The sequence below is a fragment of the Leuciscus leuciscus genome (assembly GCF_965113295.1).
Source record: "Leuciscus leuciscus genome assembly, chromosome: 20".
In the NCBI taxonomy this organism is placed as follows: Eukaryota; Metazoa; Chordata; class Actinopteri; order Cypriniformes; family Leuciscidae; genus Leuciscus; species Leuciscus leuciscus.
Genome location: NC_138744.1, coordinates 21,831,852 through 21,850,027, shown reverse-complemented (window position 1 = coordinate 21,850,027; position 18,176 = coordinate 21,831,852). Strand labels below are relative to the sequence as shown.

At 39.1% G+C, this 18,176-nt stretch overlaps 1 protein-coding gene across 3 annotated transcripts in view; it reads left to right on the top strand.

Moving 5' to 3' along the window:
• tax1bp1b (Tax1 (human T-cell leukemia virus type I) binding protein 1b) overlaps window positions 1–17,749 on the top strand; it is a 30,868-nt gene extending 13,119 nt beyond the window's left edge. The window contains exons 3-18 of one of the 3 annotated variants that reach the window (XM_082149984.1): window positions 1,468–1,570; window positions 2,065–2,255; window positions 2,340–2,498; window positions 3,243–3,391; window positions 4,390–4,480; window positions 7,143–7,328; window positions 8,342–8,593; window positions 9,014–9,169; window positions 9,286–9,343; window positions 9,444–9,559; window positions 9,642–9,767; window positions 13,371–13,457; window positions 14,140–14,323; window positions 15,545–15,696; window positions 16,539–16,618; window positions 16,855–17,749. In XM_082149984.1, coding sequence (XP_082006110.1) covers window positions 1,468–1,570; window positions 2,065–2,255; window positions 2,340–2,498; window positions 3,243–3,391; window positions 4,390–4,480; window positions 7,143–7,328; window positions 8,342–8,593; window positions 9,014–9,169; window positions 9,286–9,343; window positions 9,444–9,559; window positions 9,642–9,767; window positions 13,371–13,457; window positions 14,140–14,323; window positions 15,545–15,696; window positions 16,539–16,618; window positions 16,855–17,050 — 2,286 coding nt within the window. In that variant the 3' untranslated portion in view covers window positions 17,051–17,749. The remainder of the gene's footprint in view (window positions 1–1,467; window positions 1,571–2,064; window positions 2,256–2,339; window positions 2,499–3,242; window positions 3,392–4,389; window positions 4,481–7,142; window positions 7,329–8,341; window positions 8,594–9,013; window positions 9,170–9,285; window positions 9,344–9,443; window positions 9,560–9,641; window positions 9,768–13,370; window positions 13,458–14,139; window positions 14,324–15,544; window positions 15,697–16,538; window positions 16,619–16,854) is intronic. The other 2 variants (XM_082149986.1, XM_082149985.1) reach the window with 2 other exon arrangements.
• Window positions 17,750–18,176: the final 427 nt, after the last annotated feature.

Genomic DNA, 18,176 nt, shown 5'->3' with positions numbered 1-18,176 from the left:
CAGCTCCAGCACCTCAGGCAACTTTCTTATACAATCAGGGGATTTCTGCAACACTAATGTTCTTGTGGACATAGAGGTCAGCTATGGTTTGAGCAAACAAGCCACACAGCTTTCTAACATGACTGAGCTGTAGTGAGTTTGCATTTTTTTAGTGTGTGTCTCTCTGTGTGTTACTTCCAGGATAGAGTTCCCATGTAGATGCCAATAGCAGGTACTAGGCTTGTGCGTTTGCGTGTTCACAAACACAGCCTGCCCGATGTGAGTCTGATTTTGTTTGACAGTTTTATGACAGAGGGCTGAAATTATGGATGTATTTTCTGTACTCCCCCCTCATCAACCATCAGTTAACAACACATAAAATTCATATAATTACATCTTGGTTTCCATTCTGAAGTATGTATAAAATTTTCACCTATTTTCTTCTTCCTGTTAAGGCTGAGTTGTAGCCGCGCTCCCTCAACCGAACATATTCACGAGGGTTTGGCGAGAAACACGTGGCAGACAGGCTGAGTTTCACTCGCCCCGTAAAGCGCAGCCGAATCCATGTTTTTATTCTCTCATCTCAAAGGCTTTCTACTAGAACTAATGGAGATGAGAAAAATGCACAATGTGCCAAAAGAAGTGGTCAAGACTACTACAGCCTGACAAAGCTTTTACAGTCTTCATATTTATGTATTAATCTTTTAATATATATATTTATATATTTATTTGCTAGGTTATACATGTACTAAACAGTTCTCATTTTCTAGAATTCTAGAATGGAGATTTTAGATCTGTATTTTAGATTCTTGATTTTGTTTAAAAGAGTATAGATTTATAATATCTTATACCAAAGTGCTGTGAATGCTTGATTCTAATTGGTTGACAGATGTCCAGAGGCGATGACTACTTTTCAGTACACTGCTGAGAATTGTTGCAAGTCTTGAACGTGTTGCAGTTCCACATCACTTTGCCAAATTATTTTGGTTATTTCAAAGTGGCTTACTTGCATCAAAAGAGCCACAAAAAACAAATACACTGACCAAGCATATAAATTTGACAAGGATAAAGGATAAAAATGTCAAAGAACTTTGTTTTATATCTGAAGTATTTTGCAACGCTCACTTTCTTTCTCTCCCACGCACATATACACATACAAAAGCTCTGTGCACAGAAGCTCTCACGCACACGTAGGACCTTGTTTTCCGCAGTACCCTACCCTCTTCTTAATCAGTTTTGCTATTTAAAAGTTACTCATTCAACATTTTCACCATTTTCACCCTGATGGCTTATTGATTTGTAAGAAAGCAAGACAAGTTGCACACACAAGTGTTTTGGTAATTTTCAAACAGGTTTCCTGCCTGCCTGCCTGCCATTGGTTGAGCCAGTGTTAAGCATATTACGCTCGGAAAAGAAAAAGTATTTCAACATTTAGTTTTAAGACAAATATACTAAGCCTTTTAAAATCTCTCTCTTTCTTCCTGACAGGTTGGCTGGAGCACCGCTCGTGACTACTACACTTTCCTGTGGTCACCTCTTCCAGACAACTACACAGAGGGAACCGCAATCAACAGATCTGTGGTCTTCCAAGGTAAAATAACATTGTCTAAAATGGGGTTTTATGCAACCATTTCTTCGATGAATGTTGTGTCAGAGAAAAGGCCCCTCAAAGGTGCGTTCAGGGTATGCGGTGACGGATGCAATAAAATAGGAAACACTGACGCCTCCTATTAGAAGGTTGAAGTGTTGATGGGCCAGTTTTACTGGAGTGGTTCAGGTCACATACTGGAATCTTTGTGAGGGATTACATGGTTTTTGTGGCATGAGTCCGGATTCCTTACGGCAATTGAGAAAAAAAATACCATTAAACAGAATAGACATAAGTCTGTCATAAAACTGCTGTGGAACTAAAGTTTTGATGTAAAGGTTGGACTTCAGGCTATGTTCATTAGTCTTAGCTGTCGTTCATTTGAGTCATTTGCTTTAATACCTATGGGAAATACAAACAGGTTTGTTGTAATACATTCCTACTTTAACGATAGGGCCGTTATCTAAATCTCTGCTTGATTCTGGGGTATTTTGCAGGTTACTATGTTCCAAATGACGATGCTGAGTTCTACCAGTTCTGCTATGTGACACACAAGGGAGAGATCCGCGGGGCCAGCACTCCTTTCCAGTTCCGCGCCAACAGCCCCACGGAGGAGGAACTGCTGACAGTGGAGGATGAAGGAGGATCCGATATTCTTGTGGTCACCACTAAAGCCAGTTACCTGGAGGTGATTCAAACTACTCAGTTCAAAACGATAGATTTCTTGTCAGTTTTCACATGCCAGAGTTGACACTTTTTGATCTTTTTCCAGCAAAAGATGGAACAAATTCAACAGGAAAAAAGGGAGCTTTTGGAAAACCTGGACCTGTTTCAGAAAGAGAGGGATGAACTGATTGATGAGAAGAACAGAATACAGAAAGAATATGAGCTGGAGCAAGAGACCAGCGCTCAGCTCAGGAAAGATGTGCAGGTGAGACAGGAGAGAGAGCCAAAATTTCACAAGTTAAAAAGAGGAAAAGGTTTTTCTCCAGGCTTTTTTGTCCTGACTTGACCTCATAACATTTTAGAAATATAAATGCTTTTTCCCTGTTTTATTGCAGTAGTTAAATATAGGATGTTTTTTTATATATATTTACAGTATTTTCCCTCTCAAATATGACAAAAAAAAGTCTTTATGTCATATACAGTTTGGTTTTAAATGGTTTTAGAATATAAAGTTCACAGGCTGTCAGCACCCCCTAGTGAGAGTCTCTCTTCAGACTCTTTACATAAAAAAATACATAAAATATAAGAATAATTTACATCTTTACAGACATGACAATCATCAGCACCATTTGTTGCTTTTAAGTGGCAATTTTCATAAAGTATAAATGTATCAGCTGTGAGGCTGAGCTGGTTTAAAGATGAAAACAAGCACACCCATTTCTGGCTGTTAATTTTATGACCGCACTTTTATATGTTTTTTTATGTGCTGCTAAAATAATTCAAAAATTTCTGCACATGAACTGGTACTGCAGAAGAGACTGGAGTGGGAATTGGAGACCTGCTTTTCCATTAGTCATGTTTGCAGATTCTCAGAGACCACACACAAACACAACTCAAAAGCCAACATTTTTTCTGCAATAACTCCCCATCCTTTCTGCACTAGCTAGACATACTTGCGTAAAGAAAGAAAAAAACGATATATGGCTCATGTGTTTGTATGTGTACACAGGAGTTGCAGTTGTCTGCCCAGAGCTTGCAGGAGGAGAAAGAGGAGGTGAAAAGGAGAATGGAGGAGAGTACAGCACGAGTGTTACAGTTAGAGGAGGACCTGATCGGAGTCACGCAGAAAGGACTGCAGAAGGAGACCGAACTAGACTGGTGCCTTTTTTAAACCATATTGAAGTAGCCATGATTAGCTAATCAGAGAAAACTATGCAAATCTCTTTGATTATATTAACAAGCTAGGGTTGTCATGATACCAACATTTCCAGTCAATTCCAGTTAAATTTTGTGATTCTCAATGGCCACGTACACACTGTAAAGTTTCAGGAGTGACAACCACATTTAAATGCGGGAGTGAGTCCCCTAAATTATCATTATTGCAGGTGCAGGTCGTGATATTTTGGTCTTATTTTCAGCATAAAGCATTTGGATTTATTTCAGTTTATTGTGGACTTGTTCTTGTTTGCTGTTTTTCTTAGCAAGATCTTGCAACACGAATGAGTCAAGGCTCGTACCGCTTTCCCTGTGATTTCTTCCACCGCACATAAAGAAGAGAGAAACATTTCTGATGCATGTTAAAATACGTCATGAACAACTAGTTGTTCAGTTCGGTTCGTACACACTGCGTATAATTTTTTTAAATGCCATTGTCACTACTTGCATTTTTTTATTCGGTTGTAGAATGCAGTTGTCACTTCCGTAATTACTGAACTGTGTGTACAGAACAGGAATAAGCACTAAAAGATGAAGATACCACAGCTAACACAATATACTATTGGTCCATTTCTTCGTAAAAATAAATAAAATAATAATTATTAACAGATTAAATCAAAACAAAGGCATGTAGCCTTATCGTAGTATAGTTTCTCTCAGTGAAGTTCTCAGTAAACTTTAAGCAAGAACTGCTGGTACTAGCCATACTGTAGAAAAACTGATATTGTTAATATGCTAGTATCGACTTTGGTATTGAAGTACCAGTACGGTTTACATATGATCATAAGATTAGAAGATGTCATAACTGTAGATTAGATTTGTTAGATTCATATCTTTAGAAGATCAACTGCTGGATTGGAGAACTTTGACGAGTTTATTTAACGTATCCAAGATATGTTCCTTGTGTGAGTGAATGATTGATAATGGCTCTGATTTGACAGCCTGAAGGATCGAGTGAAGAAGTTAACTCTGGAGAAAGAGGCTCTTGAGTGTCAGCTGAAGAATGAGAAAGATGAGAAGGAGCTCTATAAGGTAATGTCACTTGCTCACTACCTCACACACATCCCTGTTATTATATGCTTTCTGTGCTAGGGGTGTAAAGTACCTGAGTAATTGCACTTCATTTCTATACTAAAGTATTAAGGAATTTGTACTTTACTCTACTACTACTGAAACTGAATACTTGTGGAAAAGTGATTTTTCACTATTTACAACAGGATCTGCATTTTCATGGGTTTAAATAAAATATTTTTGTTATAAGAGACAATAAAAACAAATTTGTGCATCAAAACCACTCCTTTCCTTGAAAAAAAATTAAAGAAAAAGAACTAGATTTTCAAAAGTCAACGAATTTGCGACAGCTGAATGTAAAATTTCAAATAAGTCTGTCTGAGTAACATATAATTTATTTAAGCCGCAAATTAAACTTAATTCCATAAAACAACAATGCATAAAGCATTTTGAACATCTCCAGCACATTTTATAATTATAAAAAAATCAAACAGTTCACCCCTTACGCATGTTATCATGTCCGTCAAAAACTTAGGCTGGCTGTCAGTTGGAATATTAGAACTAGAAACATCGACATAACACAATCATGGGCATCAATCACTTAACTGAATACTTGCCGGCTAAGAAATAAATTATAATTACCTTGCGATCCATCTGTTTTCAAATTCGAATCATTTAAATATCACTGCATCAATGTCTGTCAAAAAATAACATGCACAAAACACGGTCGTATTTACGAGAAACGAAGGTCCAGGGTGTTCACGCATTACCTGGAAAACCCACCATACCGGATGTTTTGACTGTCATCGTTTTCCTAAAAGAGTGTGAAAATTGCAGCTTGAGCGGCTTTCATTTTCATTTGTTTCATTTTCCATTATACCATGGTCTGTCTGAATACTCGATTCTGATTGGCTGGAAGGTGTACAATAAAACCATTTAATACACAGCTAGTTCCAAGTCAGTTTAATCTCCGTTCTATATTAATGAGCTGTTTTCATTGAAGCACACACACGCTTATGTCACCCAGCGATTGCGCTGCGCACACACAGTAACATTCAGGAGCACGGAAACTTATTAACGCTGCCCCACGACTTTTATTAATAAAATAGCTTTGCTACTGATTTACTACATTATATTTCTCAGCAACGAGAGGGTTACATCACTGGTTTTGAAGCAATTATACTATAATACCAGAGAATGTCTAATAAGGCGAGAAGTTTCACTCTCAGACTCAGTACACTTCCGACTTCTGAACTGGTTGCAGTTCCACTCTGATTCCATATGAGGGCGCTCACAGGACGAGTGCAGAATGAATGGAGGTCTATGGCGCTATACCCGTCAAAATCCACTTTTCTCAGGATATAATTTTTTGTCTAGTAATTTGAATGTTGTATTCGAAAGGAGTTGCAAAGAAATTACACATTGCTGGGTGTTAGATTTTTTAGAGTCACTTATTTGCTTTAAAAAGTATTTTAAAGTGTCAATGACGTCATACACATCGTACGACCAGAGATAGGCCTACTGCTTTACTGCAATCCTTCAGTCACTTTGGTGCTTTCGCACTCTACACTTTCTTTTCTCTCGAGGCATCGACAACACAGCTGACACAGGTAAATACACGTGCTAGAAGAGTTTTTGTTTTGTTTGTTTCTGGTCCCGCTTTGGATGCCACGATGCCATCAAGCGGTATCTCTGGTCGTAATCAGTCCTTCACTGACCAATCAGCGTTCATTAGCAGAATTCTAGCGTGTTATGGGCAACAACAACTCAACCTGTAAGAAATCGAAAGGACATAAATACTCATTCATTCAACTTTCGACCTATAACCCATGTTGAACTTGCAAAACCTACAATCAAATCTGAGATTTCTCTATGGCAATCGGGTGAAAGAGACAAATTTAGCCGTCTAGCTCCATAGACTCCCATTCATTTTTCACTCATGGGCGATCGCCCCCAGTGGAACTCTGGTGGAACTACAACCAAAATTCAGTACAATAGGACTTAATAGGGAGTGGGCAGGCTCTCCGTAGACGGGATCTGATAATACTTTGACTTTTAATTAATAAAAGTGACACCCATCACCCATCTAAGTATATTCTCTTGGCATTTTTATACCATGCTTCATTCCCTCTTCATCTCCTTTTTTATCCCTAATCTATTTAATTTACCTAAAACCAACAAACAGACATTTTTTGAGCTGTTGTTTTGAAAAGGCTTATGCATTTATCCATGGAGAAGTGCAATACAGGCCCTCATTCTTTTCCTAATTACTCTGACTAGCACTTTGTAATTCTCACTCTCCATCACTCACTTTGTCTCACCCTCTATCCCCACTTTCTTGTGGCGGGGACAGGAACTGGGCGTTAACGCTGGGCTGTAGCCACGGAAACGCACTTCACAGCAGCTGCCCGAGGCACAGACAGAGAAGAGTGGGGGTGGAGCAGAGTTGCTGCTCTCTTACTGCTGCATTATAATTAGGTCTAGCTCACATACTTCCTCACCAGGCGGAAATACACCTCATTGTAGAGATTGTGTGGATAATTGGGGGTTCGTCCAGGATCTGGACTGGCTTTGGTACACTGCTAGTTTTATGTGCCATGTGCCCAGGTTATTGCACAGCAGATGTGCAAAGAGAAAGTCAAACAGTCTACTTGAATAAAGTATCTGTGTGTGTTTGGCACAGATTCACCTGAAGAACCGGGAGCTTGAGAACACTAAGCTAAGTGCTGAGCTGCAGATGCTGAAATCAGTGGATGTGAATAAGGAGAACACCATTGCTCAGCTGAAGGAGGAACTCACTAGAGTCAAATCCTGCCTGGCAGAGAAAGAAAAACAGCACCGCCAGCTACTGGCCAACAGTTCACCCTCGGTACACACACAAAAAGCTTCTGCTTAACCTACATTTCGTATAAAGTGCTGCAGGAATGAATCCTAAAACCCGGAAATTTGTTAATTTTTCCACCTCTGGTTCCAACCAGAGTTATTGGGTTTTCGGTTAAATGCCTGAAAAAAGGTCTGTATTTAAAACAAGCTTAAGATATTTTCATGTTTTATTCTACAACATAAAATGCATCAGTACTCAACGATTTTTTAAGCTTGTACGTGTCCTGAAAAAGTGCTTGCTAAAAAGTGGCCAAATGGGACGAATGGGTGAACAGGAAAACTCATCTACTCCCTAGTCCATTTTTACAGTCTCATTGTGTTTGTACTTGCACTCTTGCAAATTATTCAACTCAAACTTTCCAGCTTGTAGATTTTTTATAAAAATGGAAAGAGCTGTCAGAAACTTTGTGGTGGTGACGTTGAATGCATCAATGGTGTAGTTTGTGTATAGCCTAACTTTAGTTACTTCTGGCAATTGTATTTAGACTTCAAAATTAATAAAAGTTGTGTTCATTTGTGAAAATTATCTTTATGAACAAACATGTAAGAATCATAAACTTTCGATGATCACAGACTTCTTTTCTATAATAATCCAAAAGCCAATAATCCTATTGGCTTTTTGTCATAGGAACCCCTGATAGCAACTTCCAGGTTGGTCTACAAATATAATCATCCCTGCAGCACTCTATATTGTAGGGATATTGATCCGTTAAAAACATTGTGGTCGGAGCTGTGGGCTAGTTAACACATTGAGCCATTGTGCTCACGTGAATGACTTGAGTTCATATTTGGCTCCATGATCCCGTTTCCACCTCTTTTCTTTTATAATTTCTTGTATGTATCAATAAAATTGGCAAAAAGGCCAACACTCAGAAAACGTATCAGTTTGGAAAACAGATTATGGCTATATTTGTTTGCTGTTAGCTTTATTAGCAGTAGAAATGTGTGCATATTTGTGTAGGTTTGTATTCACATAAGTGTTATTTTTGTGTTTGTCAGGGGGAAAGTAATGCTCTTAAGGAGCAGCTCAGGCAGAAAGAGGAGCAGTTGCAGGCTACCCAGCAGCAGGCAAACATGCTAAAAGCTGAGCTGCGCGACTCCTCCAATGCCCGTGACAGAAGCATGGCCGAGCTGTACCGTATCCGCCTGGAGGCAGAGTCATTAAAGAAGGGACAGACAGAGGCCCGGGCTGAATGCAGCCGCCTGGAAAAGCAGCTGGAGGAGATGAAAAACTCAACCCAGCAGGAGGCGGTAAAGAGATGCCCACCTGTTTGACCGTTTTATCATGTTTGTGATGTGCAACAGACTTCTGTATTCTGTAAAACAGGTCGCATCGCTTCCAGTTCAGGTCTTTTGTATATGCTTCGTTAAATATAGAGCCGTTTTACTCAAGATGCCTTCAAAGGAGCAAACAAAGATGAGCATAACCGCTCTCCATCGCATATGCCGATGTCGACTCATATGATGTTCGGCATAAAGCCTATTGACCAGGCCACAATTACACTTTGAATAATCACCTGAATCCAGTACGCCTTAATCAAGATAGCCCGCCACTTTCCAGGAATAAGTCTATTCTATACCGTAGATTGCATTCTGTGTTCTAACTAAAGAATGTTAGGAACTGTTTTTGTTTTCATGGTGTAACTGAATAATCTCTCTTTCCCTCTGCAGTGTAAGGAGACAGAAGGGTTAGCTGTTGTCGAAATGCAGAGAGAAATTGAAGATTTACGGCTCAGGCTGCAGATGGCTGCTGAACACTATAAAGACAAATATAAGGAATGCCAGAAGTTCCAGAAACAAGTGGCCAAGCTCTCTGAACAGCCAGGAGTGAGTTAACCCTCACTTTGCAATTATATAGCTATACCACCTGCAGAGTCTTGTGTTTTGAGTTTTTAGTGGTTTGCTAGTTTTTAAAGTAGGCCTACCTTTTGTGTTTTGCTCAGGTGAAGAGAAGTCCAGGGTCTGAACCTTTGTCTGCCAGTCCAGAGGCATCTGCACCAGGTAAGTTCAAACTAAGCGATATAAACTAGAAATTCCATGTTTTTAGGATGTCTGGGGACAATGTATGGACATGCTGTTGTGTTCTCTTGACCGCTAACAGGAAGCCCAGGTACTTCAGATGCTGTGCTAGATGCTATCATTCACGGCAGGCTGAAAAGTGCAAGCAAGGAGCCAGACAAAAATGACAAATACAGGAAATGCAAACAGCTGCTTAATGTAGGTTTTTCTTTTTTCTTTTTTGTCCCTGACATACTGGATCTGTTTGATATACTTAAGTATTTAGTGTACCCCCCTGCAGGAGGAGAGAGAGCGGTGCAGCATGATAAACGATGAACTCACAAAGATGGAGGTGAAGCTAAGGGAGCAGTTGAAAACCAACGAGGGCCTGCGAATGCAGTTGGCTGCTGAGGAGGATCGCTACAAGGTCAGCATTACCTACTGGTCCAGAGTTTAAACTAAAAATGTATTATATACTATACTAGAGGACATTTGGGCTTAACATGCTACTATGTTATAAAAAAACACAGATAACATTAAAGGTAGGGTAGGCAATTTTAGAGAGGCTAGCAATAGCAAGCTAGCTTTGAAAGCATGAGATCCCACCCTCCCTTCAGAGTCATTACAATAATAAGGAACATTAAACTGTACCACGTTCTGGTTCTGACTTGTACCACGTGACTGCTGCAGATTCATTTCTGCATTGATAGTGTTGACACAGAAATGGATAAATCTGAGAATGTGAACAGCTCCTGGAATAATGTGACGGGTTGTCATCTTGTAATTACGGATACGACATGGCGTGAACGCAGCATAAGCTTGTTGTTTTGGTTCTGGAGGAACTGTAAAAGATGGTTGCTGTTTGTTTACAACTACAGCATCTTTTGCATAGCCTTACGGAACGCACTGATGAAGTGTGATATCTGCGCTAGCAGGATGCTTGGCGGTATGGAAATACATATGTCGACAGGCAGGTAGGACATCCTATCATTGTATTCGGACCGAATGCAATGATTGGACGAAAAATCTTTTGGTCCTGAGACTTCCACAGGAGATATATGTGCATGTTTTAATATTTAGACCACTTCTAGTATTGATTGCTATCAGGATGTGAAGAAAACTTCAACCAGTATAACAAAAGGTGTTTATTAAAAAAATTGCTTACCTTACCTTTAAGTCTGGAAGGGTGAATTTCTGAGTTACACGACTCAGAAAATCATGCTTCCAGACTTAATGTTATTAAAGACAGATGACAACCAGATGACCACTGCTCAGCCAGATTCCATCAAGTCTAAAGTTACGTTCTCATTTACCGCTGTTCAATGAATTTTTTGATTTCATATTCTGAAAGTTTTGTTTATAGGAACCCTAAAAGTTGCAATCGGATGAACATATACATTTACTTGTATCTGGAACAATACTTAAAGGCATGCACAGTGCCCGGTTAACGTGTTCAGAACCAGAGAAAACTACTGCGATAATGTCACCGGAGCTACCGAGAGCATAATTCCGTTTTTTTGCCTTGGCAACATATCTAAAAAGACAGATAACATACTGTATATCAGAAGAACTTTTTATCAAATGTTTAGTTAATATATTCTTCCACTGACTAATTTGCAAGACATGAGACGTAAAGAAACACACGTGTAAACTTGCGCATCTAACACCATATCACCCTGTAGCCCAAGACTGGTTGACCACTAAGCAGGTTTGAGCCTGGTCAGTACCTGGATGGGAGAGCTCATGGGAAAACTAGGTTGGTGCTGGAAGATGTGATAGTGAGGCCAGCAGGAGATGCTTACCTAACGCCCCAGTAGTGACAGGGACACTATACTGTAAAAAGCACAGTCCTTCGGATGAGACTTTTAAATCCGCTTTGGGTGTACAATAGTACATAATAAAGCACTATATAAATGCACCATTTGTTAATTCGCTTATTAATCACTGCACTGCACGTGTGCAAGGTATTTTTGAATCCAGTTGAAAATAGCTGGATTCAAGCGTTTACATGCTTCATTTTTTTCTTGTTGAGGCTGCCTTTATCTCCACTTCTCCTAATATTACAGTGTAGTTTCTTTCTGCTATAGGAAGTATCAAAAGCAATGTTCAGCGTCTAAGATCTCAACAAAAGGAAGCTGTGCTGTTTTTTCTTTTTCTTTCTTCTTTTATACAGTTTAGAACCAAATGACTCAGATCAGGGGGAAATGTGATCTCAGATAAGCAGACCTTCAGATGTTCTGATAAGAGATTCAGGAAGACCTTAGTGCCGTTTCTCCTCCACACTGTTTACGGCTGCTCTGAGTCAAGCCCGGTATTGTTGCATTAGCACAAATACTCTGACTGTGCTGGTTTATGAGTGTGTCACTGAGGAGACTGACTTTTACTGCTGTTTACACGAGACATGGAGACAGTGGAGGAAGGACAGTTGGGAGTCCTGGGATCAAGACAGGATAATGCATCTGCTGGCTGCCTCCCTACACAGCAGGAGACAGAGCGAGGGACTCAGTTCTGTTTAAGTAGTAAGGTCATGTACAGATCAGTGGTATACTTTAGGTGAAGTTGACTTTTTCTGTGCGTGACTCACATGGAGCCATGCAAAGACAGATGTAAATGAGTAGCAGAGAAGGCATCTTGTATCATTGAGATTTTTGCATGCATATCAGTTGCAATCAGAAAGCATTTTCAAGACCGTTCCTTTATTATCATTTTTTATTTCTCACATTTTAGTGAATAAATGTTATTATATGGCTCTGGAATACTTCATTCTATTTGGTCAGTCAGGCAGAAATATGTTTTATATAATAAACTAACTAATTCAAATTCATTTATTTATTTACTCATGCATTCCTGCATCTTGTTATTGAATAGTCAGCTCAGCAATTATTGGCTGTTATTGAAAAATAAACCTTTTCAGTGGATTCAAGATCTCGAACCTATCTGAAAGGCCATAAACATGTCTTTATCTTTGGGAGGGACCAAACCAATTTTTGGGATTGGGAGCCGGGTCACAAATGTAAAGGTCCTTTTTATTTAAAGTCGGGATGAAGTCAAAGCTGCAATAGTCTTTTCTTCCCTATTGTGACGTATATCCAAGTAAAACAGCTTCTCGAACAAGGAAAAATGTAGGAAGGAACTTGATTTTGTCCATGGGGAATTGATTGGATCATTGGATGGTTGTGGTTTGCTATTGCTGTGATGTTTGTGAGAGACAGAGAAAAGTGTCATCAGAGGAGAGATGTCGCTGCAAGAGGGAGGGAAGTTATTTTGATTAAAGATTATGATGGCACATGAATTTTTAAAAAACAATGATTTGCATGGATAAATAATTTATAATAAATACGGTAATCCATAAAAAAATAAGAATTGTCCATTTTGATTTTGAGGTGACTTTAATTTAATATTCTTTTTTTATATATATATAGCCTATAATATAACAAAAGCATTTAAAGTGTTTTAAGGCAATAAAGAAAAAAGTAAAATAGTATTTTTAGAATGTATTTTTAAGTAATCGATTTTTTACTATTTGCAAATAATATTATTTTAAAATATGCATGCATTCACTCGCAATCAAATTACATGAATCGCACAGATTATATATTCTCAAATCAAAACAGTGAAATTTGGATTGATCATTTAACATTAAATGTTTCGCTTCTTCTTACCTCGCACTTTTTCACTGTAAAAACTGAAGTGATGTGCTGGAATTCATGTTTTGCTTCTCTGAAAGCCTGTCTTTGATTTGATTGGCCATCTCTAACAATTGTGACATTAACAAGTGCTGTTTTTGTCATCCTAACAACATACAGAGCAGTGCATGATAGAGTACAACAGTACATCACCAATATCACACATTGGGAGAGACAGCAATTTGGCCATATCTGATTATTGGAGGGGACTTGTCACCCTCAAGGCTTACAGTCCCCCCCCCCCGTACATTATTTCTAACATATTAACCGATAATATGTGACTACTCTATAGTCAAGGTTTTTAGCAAATTAATCTAAAAAATAATAACCTTTTCTCATTCCAGAGCCAGGTGGCAGAGAAGGGCCGAGAACTCAGGGAGCTGAAGGACAGTCTTTTTGCGTTGACCAAAGAAAAAGAGAAACTGGAGGGGGTGCGTGCTTTCGTTTTCATTTTCTGTAGGCCTCTCTCTGCCAGTCTAAAAATGCAGTTGTTTTGCTTGCTTGCTTGTTTTATTCTCAGGATCTGGTTTGGGTTTAACATATCTCTCTAATTGGGCCAGCAGTGCAAGTGAGTCCTTATTTTCCATTCAATTACCCTGGACCACAGAGAGGGACGCGTAGTCGAGGTATAACACAAAACTCGACGCTCGAGAAGCAAAATGGCCCAATTTGAGGTTCAGACTAAATGAAATTGGCGCCTGTCGAAGACTTCAATAAAAGGCAGAGCTCTGCCTCCCTTTGAACAGGCAGAGGAGTTTTAATGAAGGGCCTAATTAAACTGTTTGTGTGAGGGTGGCGAGTTTCTCTACGCCGCTGCCGCTGCTCACTGTGGTGAGTGATGTATTGTCTGGACTCAAAGATAGAGGGAACAAGGAAGAGAAGGATGAAAAAATGGGACCTGACTCAATTAATGTCAATACATCATGCCTGGCCTCGAATTAGACATTGCTTTCAGTTTTGTCACTTTTAGGCCAATTTCACCCAGTTTAGTTTTTAATTTGCATTAAAGTTTCAATTGGCATGTGTGGATCAGATAATTAGCTATTGATTTCAGTCATCGTTTTTGAAGCCAACCAAAACTTAACAGCCGTGGTGTTTCCTGTGTCCCTTCAGGAGTTGCAAAGGAGTGTGAGCAGGGAAGAAGAACACGGAAAGAAAGATGGCAGTCTGGATGTGCAGTCGGTTTTCTTGCAGTACCCGATGCCGTACCCTCTAGACGACCCATCTCCTCTGCTGGTGCCCCAGCGCCCCACTGATCTGATGTTTGGGAACCCATACTCTTCTACTGACTCCAGGGGTATGTACGATACTATCTCATCATTTGTTCACCTTTAAATAAGGGGTCAAATTTGATCAGTATAGAACCATAGAACATAAGTGTGGTCGCATTTACCATTGTTCAGAGATTATTTTGTGGGAAAAGTCCAGCCCTTTTAATAGGAACCTATGCAATTGACAATTCTGCATGAAAGCAGATTTCGCAACGGGTTCAAGTTTGTCATGCGGATTTGCAGCATTGACCAATATTAAGCTGTCTAGTTTGAAAGTGACTTTAATATCCCTGAACTTTAAATCACTACGCTACTGCTGATGGTAGACAATGGAGCTTTTCTTTTCTGTAATATTTCACCAAAATTTCGCTAATATGACAACAACTTAAGCCACTAATCTTAATCGTTTAATAGAGTGCAACGGTTTGGTTCCGGAAGGAAAATCTCCATTCAGTTTCTCCATAAGGAAATTGATTAAAGACAGACCTACTGTGCACTACGAGGTTGTTAATCCATGGTATTTGCTTCTTCTGGAACTACATTACCCATGATGCTGTAAAGAAAATTACACCAATCAGAGAGTCGAAAAAATCACCAAGCTCCGCCCACTCCCATGAAGCACTGCGAAGGACGTAATCGAGTCGATCTATATGCACATTTTGCAATAAGCTTATGTTCTTATACATGTAATCAACATTTGTAAATGAGTAGTTTTATATTTCTCCATCGTTTTTAGTTCGATTATGCTGTTTGCAATGCTTCATGGGATTGTAGTTCTTTCCCTCACTAAAACCGTGAAGTACACATTCTTGTACCTTTGTCTTTTTGTCTGATTTTCAAAACCTTTTTTGCTTCAAATCAGTTTGTATTGTTGTGATTCACCCCGTAGCTGATTGGCTTGGTTCACGGCTTATAACAAAAATCCCTATAGGAGAAATGAATGAAAAGGTACTTCTGGAACCAGCGCCGCTGAAAAAGGGGGGCAGGAACTGTTGCACTCTGTTTTAAATAAACATTTTAATGACACTGACACCTAGAATTGCTATGTATTATTTTTTGGGCAAAATAAATGCCATTTGGTTTGATATTTTGTATCTAATATAGTATATAATATAACGTGTCCTAAGGCTTTAAATACTGTTTATGGCCAACTGTAGATGCTTATACTGTATTTGTTTGAGCTAGGGGGTTTTCTCAAAGGTATAAATCTAGATATTAAGGCATTAAAACGTTTCCTTCCCTGACAGATGGAGCCGATGGAGAGTTCTCTGATGACCAGATGCCCCGACTGCCCCCAGTTGGGCCCCCATCCTGGGACAGCAATGTGGTGTGCATACAGCCCGCCCGTAACCTCAGTCGTCCTGATGGACTGGAGGAACCAGACGAGCCGCAGAGCACTGTGAGTTCATTAGGGCTTCCTCCACGTTCAGCCGTTAGAAGTGATATAGAGGTGGGATTAAAGTTTTAATCAAGTCAGAACTGCGGATGGGTTTAAGTTCTTCTCAAATCTGTCTTTCTTTTATCTGTGCTTCTCTCTTCACTGCGCTGGCCTCCGGCTAAGCTAAGCTGGCATTATTAAAGCCCTGGTAACCCAAAGCAGACCCATTAAGGAAGTGCTCACGCTCGCAACTAATTGAGCTCATTAGCCTTGCTTGGATAATGGTGGATATACTCAACTAAACATGGAAGAGCTTCAGTCAGTTACTGTAAAACTCCCTTTTCATCTGAACTGACTTGAGGCCTATTCACACCAAGTTTGATGTGACTGAAATATACGAAAGTATAAAAAAATTTCACAAACCATTTCAAACACAAAAATAAAGCATACTTTTTTAAATGGAAAAAGTAAACTTTTAAATTAACCCAGAAATGAAAATTGTCATCATTACCAAGCCTGTATGACTTACTTTCTTCTGCATACAGTATATATTCCATTCCTTAAAGCTTTTTTTGTGTATATAATAAGCGAGTACATCATGAATCCATTTTCCAAACCTTGTTTTTGTCTTATCCTGAATCACTACAATATAGGAAGTGTTTATATTGGGACTATTTTAGACTGGTACCACTGCACCTACGTGACTCGTCATAGACATAAACAGAAAAAAGTATCTCAGGCTACAATGTTCTTCCGCAACACGCATGCAGTTCTGTTTATTAACCGCTAGAGCGCCAAAAGTTACGGACTGCAGCTTTAAATCCTGAGTAAAATGACAGGAAATGTTTTTCTTCTCTCCCCAGCCAACTAATGATCAGCCTACAGCCACTGACCCTGCAGAATTCCTCAATGATGGACAGATACCGTTCTGCTTTGAACCCAGGTAAGAACACACACACAAACCTCACGGCTGTTACCTATCATGTGGTTGAGCTTTGGTTGTGGTGTGAATATGTGCGTTAGCCCACCCACATTGCCTTCACACAGATGTTGTTTTACTGCCGTTTACTCTCCTGTTGGTCCAGCACCAACTTATCCACAATTTGTGTTATAAGTCTTTTGTTTTGTATTTTTATACAAAGGTTTCACCCAGTTTAATGTAATTTCTCTCTCTTGCAGTGGGGAGCAGAAGCGCTGTCCGCTGTGTGAAGTCATCTTCCCTCCTCATTACGACCAGTCGAAGTTTGAGGAGCACGTGGAGAGCCACTGGAAGATCTGCCCCATGTGCAGCGAACAGTTCCCTCTCGACTGCGACCAGCAGCTCTTCGAGAAGCACGTCCTCACCCACTTCGACAGTAACGTGCTGAACTTCTAGTCGGGGAACAGGATACTTGCCTCCACTTCACATTCACATTTGTGTTGCAGTTAACAGCCACTTTAAACAGCATGTTTAGCTTTGAGCATTCATCTGTAGAGAACTGATTCTTTATTTAAACACAGTCAAGGTGAAGGTTGGATACTGTTAATGAATGGGTGGCGTTTTAGGGTCTTTTATTTGTGTCCATTTTAGTTGGGGATTAATTTTGTCTATAGGACTTGTACTGTTTGTTGTAGCTCACTTTAACGCCTCTCATATCAAGTTGGCAGGGCAGGTGGTGAAGAATAGTTTAAGAACACTGAGAAAATGTCATAATAAAGCATTCTGTTGAGAACCGGCCCCAGGTTCAATAGTGTAAGTCAAGTATCGCCTACTATACTCTGTGCGAGGCAGAGCAGAGCTGTTTCTGTCTGGGCATATATGTGACCAGCTAAGAGGGTGATTCTATATTATAAAATTATTTTAGAATAAGCTTTTAAAGATAAACCTTGATAATCGCACTTTCAGTTAGCGTTTTTTCCTTTATCTATTTAAATCACTTATTTTAATTGAGTTGCATGCTCACATTTCCTCTGCACTGAAATCACAAACCTCTTTTTTTGGTTCCATTTCTTTAGTTAAATACATTTGGTCTCTTACTGTGTGAGTGTGTCTTACAAACTTGATCTAAACTAATAAAGATTTACTGAAGCAATATTTATTCTGGTCATGTGGAGTTATCATTTAAAATATTTGCCTTGGCTTACAAAACTGCATTGTAAAACTTGATTTTGGGGATTATCAGTAATAAATAACATTTATTATGAATCAAGAAATAATTAGAATATATTTATAACAGTAGTGAGTAGTATTATTATTGGAAAGTTTTAAAGGAACATAGTATAATTTTAAATAACTACTTTTTGGGAGCTTAAGTTTTTGGAAGTTGTCCCACCAGAACTTTGACAATATTGTTAAGACAAAAAACTAAATTTATACTGGTTACAAAATGTTATCATTATCATTATTATTGAATACTCATACTAAATGGGTTCCATAAAAACAAAGTGGCCTGAAACAACTGAATTATATTTTACTGTTACATATATTATTATAATTATACACTTTTATACATAACTGTACA